The following is a 12,204-nucleotide window of genomic DNA, read 5'->3' as shown; positions in this document are numbered from 1 at the left end:
ATTAATTTCACTTTGGTAGTTTCCTAGCTCAAACAATGCTTGTTTGTAATTGTCTATTGGCGAGGAGATGAAGAATGGTCACCAAAGGTTCACATCTTTCCTCATGTGTTATAACATAAAATGTTCATCATTTCTTTATCACATCAGAATTATAAATTGTATGTCCATCTTTTTACCAATACTAAGTTTCCCCCAAAAAAATGCTGATAATAAAATTATTGTCTGTCTAGTATAACAAAGTGAGGAAGGTAATAAAATTAGGAAAAAACCATTTGTTTTCTAGAATTGCTAATCCACTGGCAATTAAAAGTGACATGCAAAAAATGTTATATTGGTAGTGTCCGATGTAGTGTCGAATGGCCCCAAAAAAGCTTCATTTATATGTACATAATTTAAAAATGATCACCAACCATTGATATATACTCCCTCCGGCCCACAATATAAGAGCATTTTTGACACTAGTGTAGTGTTAAAAACGCTCTTATATTATGGGACGGAGGGAGTAGTAACTTGTGTTATTTTTGAATCTTTTAGGAATTCCAAATATTCTTATATGCTCACAACCATTATAATTTTCATGAATAACCCTCAGTTTGGTCAAGGATTAGATATGAACATGTTTGCAGATACATTCCTAGGATTAGTTGATTTCCTTTGAGAACTAATTTTGCAATATATTTTCGGTCTCTCTCGCTCCCCCTATGTGTAAGGTAACTTTGCACACATGTGTAAGCTATACAAAAAACAAACAATCGACTATTAGAGTTAGCTACCTTCATTTGCCCCATAAAAATAATTATTAAGGATCTCAAGCATATAATTTACTCATGTCAACATATAACTTTAATTTGATTGTAAATTCTTGCACGATTATTAATTTGCAGTTTTATGTTTCTGCGGCAATGGGAGTATGATTGTTTTCTAAAGAAGATGTACTACTCTATGTTAAGGAAGGGAAGATCTCCAGTTGTGATACCAATGGACAATGCGACACAAACTCTCGAGATAATGTGTATTTCTTGCTATCACTAAATAAATAATTGTTTATGTACACCATGGTTTGACTTTCCAAAGCTAATATGTTTCCTTGTTTTATAGATCCTTGCAGAAGTGGAGTTCCACCCATCTGAGCTGCCACATGGCTGGGTGAAGGAATTGGAATACAGAAAAACATTGGAACGAACAAGGAAAGACCAGGTACATAAAAATCAAAACCAAAATCACTCCATTGTTCTTCGATTAAATATTTTCATAGTCCTAATCATTATTAATTATACAGTACTACACGGACCCTCTTAGCCATTATGCATTCAGGACATTGAAGTCTGCACTTCACTACGTTCAAACGGGAAAACTTACAAAACGAGCATTTGTTCAAAGAACAAGTGTAGATGAATTGTACAATTTTGAGAAGTCTGTTGATCTGGTAACTAAGCATTTCAAGATTGTGTATTATGAGTAATTGTCGTACATCATTTCATTTTCTCAAAATTAATGTGTCATTCTAAGAACTTCACTTGTCTTAGAAGAACATACATTGGTATTACCACTAGCATTTATACTCTTTAAAATCGAATTTATATCTTTTTATAAACTGCCATTCTAATTGTTCAAAATTCTCCACTTTATGTGAAAATAATAAGGCATCCTAAAATTTGTAAGTGGAATATTTTTTGACTTAGTTTCCATATGATTTGATTTTGTGTTATTCTTGAAATAATTAGACCCGTTAAACTAGCTTAAGTAGGATTGTAGGTTCTTTACTTGATTCATGTCATTGAAGGAGGGTCATAGTGATAATGCTACATAATTCTTGCGGATTCCACCCTTCTACCTCTCATTATGTACGAAATTATGTGATCACTCTAATTTCACATTTTTATTTATTCGTGCAAGATTAATGTGCGATTAGTGTAGTTTTCATATGCTACGCATGTGCTATATCCAGATGATCGTCCTTGCATTTTTTTTTCTTTGTTTTACAATCTTGTATTTCAGAGTTGTCGCCACATCATATAAATGCGTGCATCCCTCGACTAATTCTGCAATTATCTATCAACCTATTAGGCAATAAGGTGTATCATAGGTTTTGGTTCATAACCACACCAAAAATGGAACATTTTGGTTTTGTTGTATCTTTGGGTATACCTTACTGTTTTCTGTTAAAGAAATATCATAGGTTGCAATATAATAGTGTTTTTATTGTTTCCAAGTGTGCGCAACTTAATCTTCCTCTATTTTTTGAGTACACACTGAACTATTTTTCTTGTTATGTACATGAGAAACACATTTTTTGCAAAAACAAAGGCATAACTTTGGTCTACCTGTACGTTAGACCATACATGGAAATTATGATTTTTCGGTTTCTTTCACTAGTGTGTCAATTGTTTTAGGCAACTTTGTAGAGCTTACTAACTTGTTATAAGACCCATCATAACACATGCCAACTTGATATCTTAAAGTGGTGGCTGAAAATAGCCCAACTCTTAAAACATATACTTTTTATGTAGTTTGTGTTATGATATTGTGTATATCATATATAATTTGCTGAAAATATGTCCAACTATTAGAATTGTTAGCTTTATCAACAAATGGATTGCATTAACATTATCAAACTTCCAAAATTCTAATATGTCAGTAAATTATGTTTATGGATATTTGGTATTTATTTTTAATTGTTTCTTTTTGCAGCATGAGAGTTTACGCAAAAGGCTTATGAAAAAGTGATGACTAATACATTTCAACCAAGTCCAACGATGCCTAGAAGATTAAAAATTGGGGAAAATATAAATCTCAATGAGCGAAATTTTAGTGTTTGTAAGTTCCTTCTCTCATCATTGCTATGGTATTTATATATACATGCATGTGTTTCGCATATTTTTTTCCTTTAGGTTCTGCCATCCAATCTAGTCAAGTTACTATAAATACTTTACACTATTATTGATGAGAAATAGAAATAGCATGCGCTAGTATAAAATATGTTGGTGCACAAGTAGATAAATGACGAAAACAAATACTCATTCATACTACTACACAATCTTGTGGGTACTTCATTTTTGTTGTCTGCTTATTTGCACTCCTCTGTTTTGTGTGAGATTGGTTTACCTGAGAGTGTTTACATTTGTTTCTCTTTTTCTATCTTAGGAGGTCCATTAGTTAGAAAGCTACAAGTAAATTAGAGCCTTTTTCAAGTTGCTTAATGACTTTATACGCAATTTTCCCGAGCTTTGGAAAGCTTTCAAGATACTTTGATTTATATAACTGAATAAATGTATGATATACATAGTTTATATTTATATGAGATTTAGAAAATGAACACTAACAACTGAATCAAACATGGATCTTTCTATTGATTTGTCACTTTTGCACATCAACATTCAAGTATATTTGCAAGCAATTCTGTAATTAGTTTTGAGTAGTCAAAAATTATGTAGGTTTTCTTGAAAATCATATTGGTGCATATGTAAAACTTTAAAGAACATATTAAGATATATGAAATATTTCTCCTCCGCCCCTAATACACATTGCTTGTACTCTTTTCCGAAAAGCTTAAAACATAACGAAAATAGTTAGGATTTCTTTGCAAAATTGTAGAATGCACAAGGCTATAATACATGGAGCTAGTATAAGGATCGTATTTGTATTTCTTTCATAATAACTTCTGTTTTATTTGATATAGATGGGGGCAACAACACCTCTACAGACTTAGATTCACCAGACGAGGACCAAAAAATCAAGAAGAAAAGCATGAAGGCTAATGGGAAAGAAGCATACTCCTCCAAAACTATAAGGTGTCCAACAGGGAGGCCATCCGAAGTAGTGACGCAAACTGATGAAGAAGAATAGACGGTGAAAACAAAAAATGACTAGGTTTCAAAGGGAAAACAAACATGGGACTAGGCAATGAATAAATTGTTGGCACATTAAACCAGGATCTAAACTATATAAAGCACCAATGGAAGTTACAAGACATATTTGGCCATCATTTGGTATTGCTTTTGTTTTATTTCTTAGTACAAATTTTAGTCGGTCTTTAGGATAAAAGGGGGATATGATCCCCTAGACTTAATTGGGTTGAATGGTTGTCGAACACCTCAATAAATTATGTTAATATGTTCCGAGGCAAATGTATATGTACGGTCATACTCAAAGAAGGTTAGACATCTTTGATCCGTTTGTCTGTTATTATTACAACTTTATGTACACAAGTTGTGGCACATCACATGCAAAATAAAGTTGTTGTGCTAATGATAAAGTATGTACATACAAAATGGGAACCTACCATGCCCTTGGAAGATAATAGAACCACAATGAGAGATATTTGTAGGTACGATACACGTTATGCGTGTTGCATATGCCGGTTTGCAGCTTGTAGTAAACATAAATCACAAAAACTTATCGTTAGAGAGACACTGGACGATAGAGCAACTATCTCTCACAACATTCTAACAGAGTAGTGTGCATAGGAATGCATCAGATGCATTGGCACGAAACATGTATGTAGGGTTCTTAATGTAGCAATTCAAGAGTGGAGACTCTATGCAAAAGTTTGAAGAAGAAAGCCTTTATGTGGTATCCTATATCTCAAATAGCTTTCGAGCAATTGAAACAAGCCAGGGCAACAACTCCAGTAATGGTCCTCCCTGACTTTAGCAAACATTGTTGTATTGAAAAAAATGCCTATGATACTGGCATTGGAGCAGTGCTCAGCCAAGAAGGAAATCCATCTAATCAGAAAGTGAGCATTTATGAAAAGGAGGTTATGGCCATTACTGTGGTAGTGGATAGGCCTTAGAGGTCCTTTTGTTATAAAAACATGTCACAAAGCCTTTATTAGCCGGGGAGTCAAGAATTAATTATTGATTTAAAAAGAGGCCATGCGAAAATTAGTGGGCTTGTAGTTCACTTTTCAGTATACAGAAGATTCTAAAAATAAGGCAACATATGCCCTTTCTAGAGTGGGGCATGTGTTTGCTTTACCAACAGTTTCTTCAACTCAACCAGTTTGGATAGAACAAAATTATGAACTATTATGAGATTGACACCCATGATCGTCATTAGCTTCATAAACTTGCAATGAACCCTGATGAAGAGTCTGAATATTCTTTGGAAAATGGCCTTTTGAAAAATCTAGGCTGGAGTTTGGTAGATGTAAATCCCGGCCTTCAGACAAAAATCATTGACGCATTAAATTCATCTCAAGTGGGGGGAGGCATTTTCTAGAAGACAAGTGACTTACAAAAGTGGGCGAGGCATTTTCAGTGGGCGGGGATTAAAACTACAATTAATTTTTAATAACTTTGTTCAATAGTGTTATATTTTTCAACAACCAAAACATGAACATTGTAAGTATCCTGGATTGTTGTATCCTCAACCTATTCCCAAATGACATGGGAAGTGGTTTCTATAGATTTTATCAAAGGGTTGCCTGAGTCTGCTGACTATTTTTCTATACTTGTTTTGGTGGACAAATATATACCAAGTAGAGTCCCTTTATACCCTTGAAATACCCCTTTAGTGTTGCACATATATCACATTCCTTTTTTATCGACCATTGTCAAGTTACATGGTATGCCATACAATTACCTCAGATAGAGACAAAATATTTACTAGCAATTTTGGAGGAAATCATTCGAACTGTGGGTCACCAAGCTTTACATGTTTACTGCTTATCATCGTCAAACAGATGGTTAGAATGATAGAGTTAACCAATGTTTGCAAATGTATTTGAGGCGTGATGTACATGGCACTCCCAAACAGTGGGCTCAATGGTTACTCTAAGCAGAATTCGCGTACAATACAACCTTTCATTCTTCACCGGGGTGTACTCCTTTGAAGCCATCTATGGGCATGAGTCCATTTTGGGAACTGCCACAACCCCTCCACAATGCACATGCCGAGTTGGATAATTGTCTCCAAGAGAGTTTGTTGAAATTTGATGTTGATAAGAATAGAACATTCAGAGAGTTTGTTGTGGGAGATTCACTATATCTAAAACTTCAATTCTATGGAGAGACTTATGTGGACAAACCTTTTTCCAAATCTCTCCATGAAGCTCTTTAGACCCTTTACCATTCTGGAAAGAATTGGTCTAGCTCCTTATCGACTGGCGTTACCGGCTAAAAGCCTGGTTCACCCCGTGTGCCATGTTTCTCAATGTAACACTCATGTTTCAAACCACAGTCTAGTACTCACTAATGCGACTGAGGCACCATTGTTAGGCATACACAATGTCATTCCAGAAGAAGTTTCGGAGAGAAGGCTGATCAAGAAACGCAATGGATCCTTATTACAAGCTCTCACCCATTGGTCTAGTTTACCTGCAGAATCTGCTACTTGGAAAAACTAAGAGACAATCCGGCTGCTGTCATCACTGCTACCCTGAAAGGGGTTCAGAGCTGACAAACCTTTCAATTTATTTATTTTGAGAAACATGTGTAATTTTATTCATATACTCATAACAATTACAGGTACGCTGACTTGGATTAAAGATCCAAGAAAATGTAAAATAACTCCTATGACTAAGGATTATAATGAAATCCCTTGAAAACACCTTCTTCTTGGTATCAATCTCCGTTACAAGAAATTCTCCAGAGACTTTGGTATCGAGGCTGCAACTGAAGTCGCCCATCTGAAAAGACAGCCAGCGGCAGTGAGATACGAATGGGCCGGTGTGCCCTGTGTTGCGTGGGCCTTGGGCCTTGTAAGTGTGGGGCTCACCCGTTGGGCCCATGGGCCGGGAGTGTGTGGAGGATACAAGTCGAACCACTGCACTGATGCGGGCTATCCAAGAAATGGGATCAGTCGTCCCCTGCCTTCGTCTCCCCTCTCCTTCGCTGCGACCTCGATTTTGAATTCCCTCTTCCGTCCTCAATTCTCCACGAAACCCTAGCCTCCGCCGACCTCCGCTACCGCCACCACCGGCCGGCCAGCCGCCGGCGCGACCAGCCGCCCGTCCAGACCCGGATCGAGCCCCCCGCCTCCCCGCCGAGCGCCGCACGAGCCCACCGCGCACCGCCGCGGGAGCCAGGGAGCGCCGTCCCCGGTCTCCGCGCGCGGACCGGACGTCGCCACCAGGGACTCTCAGGCCTCAGGTACCGATTTCAGACTCCCCCGTGGGCTGGATTGGGTTGGCCCGGTTCGTGCGCCTTGGTCTCCCGCGCGCAAGGTTTCGTTAGGGTTTATGTAGGGGTTGGGATCAGGCGCGCGCCCGTGGATTTCCTGATCTACGTGCTCCGATCGCGTCGCACGCTTGCTTGTTGTTGCGAATTTGTTTTGCTCGCGTCGTCTGATTGGGCCGTGGTTTGCTCGGTTCCATTCAGTTGGTCGCCGTCAGTCAAGCGCCTGAGACCTGATCTTCCGTGGATCTCTTTGTTGGATTGCTTCTGTACACGCGGTTAGGTTAGGTTAGCTGCTGCAAGTCTTGCAAATGTGTCACTAGTATTGCTTTGTCCCAGCATTTTCCCGAGTTAAGTTATCTGACGACCTGAGCTGTGTGTATTGCTTGTGGAAGACCATCTCTGAATGCTGAGACCACGTTTAACCCAATGTATATGATACAGTTGCATTGCACCTGCTACTTCTAATCTTTCATTAATTCAAATATGCTTACAAGGGGCTAGTCCTAGCTACTAGTATTTCTCAGACTAGGCTAAATCTGATCTGGTTGGTATGCTCTTACTCTCAGCTAGCTAGCAGCCTGTTCCATTTGACTCATTTTAATTACTGCTGCATATATACCAATTCAGACCTGGCATTAGTTACACTTGACAAGAGTATCTTGCATAATTCTGTCTTCTGTGTTACTGTTCATTTCTGAATCTGGTCTTAGTCTCTCTCAGGCATGTTTTAGTGTCTCATATATATTGTATTTATACATCTCTGTGGAGCTTAATTTGATCCTAAATAAAAGATGCTTTAACATTGGTGGAACCTTACCTAATGCTCTTGTTCTCCTGTTTACCAGCTTCAACTCTAGTTAATTTGGTCTATTATTACCCCAGAAGCTGCAATGACGGAGATCAAGCTGCCGAATATCCAGAAAGTGAGTAGCAACTTCCTTCCTGTGCTAAATTGTAGGATGTGCTTCCTGTTTCAGGTTTAGCTGTTCTTTCACACTAGTGCTATTTTAACAACTCATGCTTTATGATGTTTCTAGGCTACATCAAGTGATCACTGGAGTTTGGCCAGCAACCAGTATCCATCTGGTAAATTTCCTAAGGTATCAATTGGCATACCTCATCCAAGGTCAGATTCTGTATCAAGAAGCAGAGATGTTGCTGCTGCTGCTGCTGCTGCTCCTGCATTCGAGAGGAACCTGTCTCAGAGAACTGATGGAAGATCGAGACCCCCGAAAGCGAATAATGCTTCACTCCGGGTCTCACAAGAAGCTGCAAACCATGGAGGATCTGCTGCAGAGGCACCTGAAGCCGCCCATGTTAAGGTTTCTCTGTCACAACCTGATGACCATGCACGTGAGCAAACTGGAACCTTTTCCTTTGGAACAAGAAAAGAACAAGGCAGCCAGCTTGACCAACTGCAGAAGACATCTGTCGTGAATTCACAAGGAAAGCGCCAAGTGGAATCTGCAGATAAGACCAAACCCAACAGCGAAGTGCTCAGGATGAAGCTGTGGGGGATCCTTGGCACATCACAAACCAAGCAGGCTGTTGCTTCACCAAACCCTGAAGACATTGAGAGACCGGACCAACCTAAAAGTCTAACCGCCAATGGACCATCTCCAGGGATCAAGAAGGTTTACACGTCACGTTTTCCTGATATTATCAAGACACCTGATCTTCTCAACTGTCAAACAGCTACCTATGCAAAGAGCAAACCATCCTCTGATCCAATTGAGTCAGATTCTGATACTCCACAAGTAGTTGAAGTGAGGCCCGTTACTCGCACCTTGAGTCGCACGAAAGCACCAGCAGCCTCCAAGAAGCAGGATAAGAGCCAGAGTGCAAAGAGACCATTGTCTACTTCACGTTCTGCACCCAAGCAGAAAACACTGGACAGTGTGTTTGTTTTTGATGAGAAATGCACACCCAAAACCATGGGGAAATCTGCAAATGGTAACTCTCGCTGCTTGAGAAATCTTAGAAGCTCAAATAGGAAGGCTAAAGTAGAGCTTAAGAAGGTCCATTGTTCTGACAAGATTTTTGACAAGATCACACAGGATGCTAGGGAAGGACAGCTATCTTCTAGAAATGCAGCATCGGAGAATAAGGGAGAGAAAACCACCTCCTTTTCTTCGTTGTCCCGAACTGGAAAAACTGCTGAGAGCCGTTCTAGAAGCCCTACAAGGGAGAGACGGCTGAATGGGGCTAAAGTTGGGCTTCAGAAGATGCATTTGTCAGAGAAGTTGCTGCCCACGACACTGAATGAGGGTGAAGATAAGCTCTCTTCGCAGAATATTTCATCAAAGAGCAAGGAAAATTATTCTTCATTGCTGCACCGGAAGGAGAATTCTAATTTGAGCAAAGCTTCAGACAGAAGCCCTCAGGCACATAAACCAGTGGGAAATACATTTAACTTGCCACCATCTGGCGCTGCTAGTCCATCACCTGAACCGAAAATGTACCCATGCAATGAGGCAAGTCCCCAGATAAATGGTAAACCATCTGGGGCTGCTAGTCCATCACCTGAACCAAAAATGTACCCGTGGGACAATGAGGCAAGTCCCCAGATAAATGGAAAACCATCTGGTGCTGCTAGTCCATCACCTGAAGCGAAAAAGTACCCATGGGACAATGAGACAAGTCCCCAGATAAATGGCAAACCATCTGGTGCTGCTAGTCCATCTCCTGAAGCGAAAAAGTACCCATGGGACAATGAGGCAAGCCCCCAGATAAATGGTAAACTGGGAGAGAAGTTTGCCAGTCCATTGGCAGCCAGATTCAGAGACATGGGAGATGAGTTTGCAAGTCCTACTTTTGCAACTAATGTAAATGGCTACCACAATAGAAGCAAAGTGCTACATGATGACACATACAGCCCCAAGTATCCAAAAAGTGTGAACAGGTCAAGATCAAGTTCCTTTGCTTCTGATCCAGGGTCTGAGCCATCGGTAGGCTTTCCACATCTTTGAATCATTTCACAGCCATAGTAAATTTGTTTTGTCTATACTCATGTAACAACAGAGTAACTCCTATCTGTTTGTCACTCATTCATGTACTGCTCATATCCAGGACGGGATGGATAAAACCTATGAGTTACCTAAAAGTGAATCTCCCAATTCTTCAGAAGAAAGAGAGAACAAAAAACAACCATATCTTTCACCCATTTTGCCAACTGAAGATGAAATGGCTCAAACTTCTATTCCAAGTTTTGGGAAAGGTCAGAATATCAACTTTGCAACTTTCAATACACATTTATACTTTATACAGGCAAAACAATAGCTTCCTAGAGTATGTTTTGTTCCTTTCAGATTTATAGCCACATTTGTAGAACTGAAGGTGACAGTGTTAGTTTACAGAGTACTACCCATTTTGTTCTGCATGAGGACAGTACTCATGTAGAACACATTCTTCTCTATGTATTTACATATATAGATCGATTGTTTCTCTATGCGTCCATTACCAGTTAAACACTATTGGCAGAGCTTCTGCCCTTTTCCTCAAAAAAAACATTGGGGGTCAGAGCATCCAATAGCAAAGTGAAAAAGAAAGTTAGGTGTTAATTGTGCATTTCGCCACCGCCTTGCGCTTTTCTAACCAAAGTGTACGCTTAAGCACAATTATGTGCTAAACATTTTGCTATCGAATAGAGCCTAGGCGCGCCTTTTTTTAACTATGTCCAATAGTCCTACTATTGCATCAGCTCTATTTCCACAGAATTTTCATAGCAGTCATTGATCAATCATTATCAGTGCCAGACACTCCAATAATCCTGCTGTGGCTTTAAGGTTAGGGCTCTCCAAAGTACTGCCATGATTGCTGGTATGCTAAGATGGTACACTCACTCTTAACTATTGTATGAAGTGCTTGCTCATGAGAAGCCATTCCAATGGAATAGAAGCAACATGTGGCATATCCTGTCATGTGCATGCATGCTACTTTAAATGCGTTTCATTAGTGTGTTTTGCTAAGTGCTTTAAGTTTAGTATTTTGACCACTTTAGTTCTGGAAAATTAATAGTGTGAGCCAAGCTTTTCCCTCATGCTGTTGGAGATGTATAAATTACATTGTCATATATCCAAAAATTGTTTACCTGTGATGTGTTACTTATTTGTAACTGGTTCTCCATGTGCAGGATATAAAACTCGCAAATGGCTTTCAGATGTAGACAGCCCTGATAAATCTCCAACAGAAAATCAGGATAAGAAATCACATCTAAAAGAGGGTAAAAGAGGCAAACGGCGGTTACCTTCGCCTGTTCCTTTTGCCACTTCTGGTAAAGTTGATTTCCTTCTTGCGTTGATTTAACAGTTCCAGTTCAGAACTAATATGTCATTACTAATTCTTTCAGGAACACAAGAAACTATGATGTCAGACAAAGAACCAGTGCAATGCCCAGATGACTACCTGAATAGGTCCGTTTTAGGTTGTATAAAGAAATACAAATCTGATCTTGTTGGTTGGTCCAATTTCATTTCTTGATTGTAACCAGGGCTTTTGATGAGTTACTGCTGGTGCTGGGAAGGTTTCAAACCAAGATCAAGTCTGAAACAAGAAATAGAAGTTCTGAGATACTGGCAGGTACTGGAGAGATAATTCGCCAGCACCTGGAGGGAGTTGAGGTGCAGATGCAGGATGATGTGTAAGATCTTTGCTGGTGTTACCAAGAAACTACATCTTATCTGCATATGCACACCTAATTGTATATATAGCCTTGTTATAGAAGTATCATATATATTGAGGTGCAGCTATTTTTTGACGCATTCAACTGTACTTTCAGGAATAAGCTGGTCAATGCAGGAAAATCTAAAAGGAAGCGACTAAACTCAACATTTGAAGGTACAGTCTATATTGTGTCACTGCAGAAATTAATATTATGAATCATGAGTTTTCTGACAATGAGACCCATTTGTCAGATACTGTTCAGAAAGCAGTATCTATATAGATGTGATGTACTGCTGTTTTGATCCATTGTGCCACTAGTACTTCACCTATTTGGATTATTCAGCTCAGGCAACGTACTACTTCAATAAGTAGTAGAGTAGTCATATAGGCAAATAAGGTTAGACACATGATTGGATTCCTG

At 39.3% G+C, this 12,204-nt stretch overlaps 1 protein-coding gene across 1 annotated transcript in view; it reads left to right on the top strand.

The window, feature by feature from the left end:
• The first annotated feature begins 6,806 nt into the window (after positions 1–6,806).
• The window catches only part of LOC119352712 (meiosis-specific protein PAIR3-like), a 7,279-nt gene continuing 1,881 nt past the window's right edge, over positions 6,807–12,204 (top strand). The window contains exons 1-8 of the mRNA XM_037619286.1: positions 6,807–7,094; positions 7,967–8,044; positions 8,159–10,069; positions 10,191–10,338; positions 11,254–11,394; positions 11,470–11,533; positions 11,611–11,760; positions 11,899–11,957. Coding sequence (XP_037475183.1) covers positions 8,012–8,044; positions 8,159–10,069; positions 10,191–10,338; positions 11,254–11,394; positions 11,470–11,533; positions 11,611–11,760; positions 11,899–11,957 — 2,506 coding nt within the window. The 5' untranslated portion in view covers positions 6,807–7,094; positions 7,967–8,011. The remainder of the gene's footprint in view (positions 7,095–7,966; positions 8,045–8,158; positions 10,070–10,190; positions 10,339–11,253; positions 11,395–11,469; positions 11,534–11,610; positions 11,761–11,898; positions 11,958–12,204) is intronic.

Source organism: Triticum dicoccoides, chromosome 2A, assembly GCF_002162155.2.
Source record: "Triticum dicoccoides isolate Atlit2015 ecotype Zavitan chromosome 2A, WEW_v2.0, whole genome shotgun sequence".
Taxonomy (NCBI): domain Eukaryota; kingdom Viridiplantae; phylum Streptophyta; class Magnoliopsida; order Poales; family Poaceae; genus Triticum; species Triticum dicoccoides.
The sequence above is the reverse complement of the archived record's forward strand: the minus strand, read 5'-3'. Positions and strand labels throughout refer to the sequence as shown.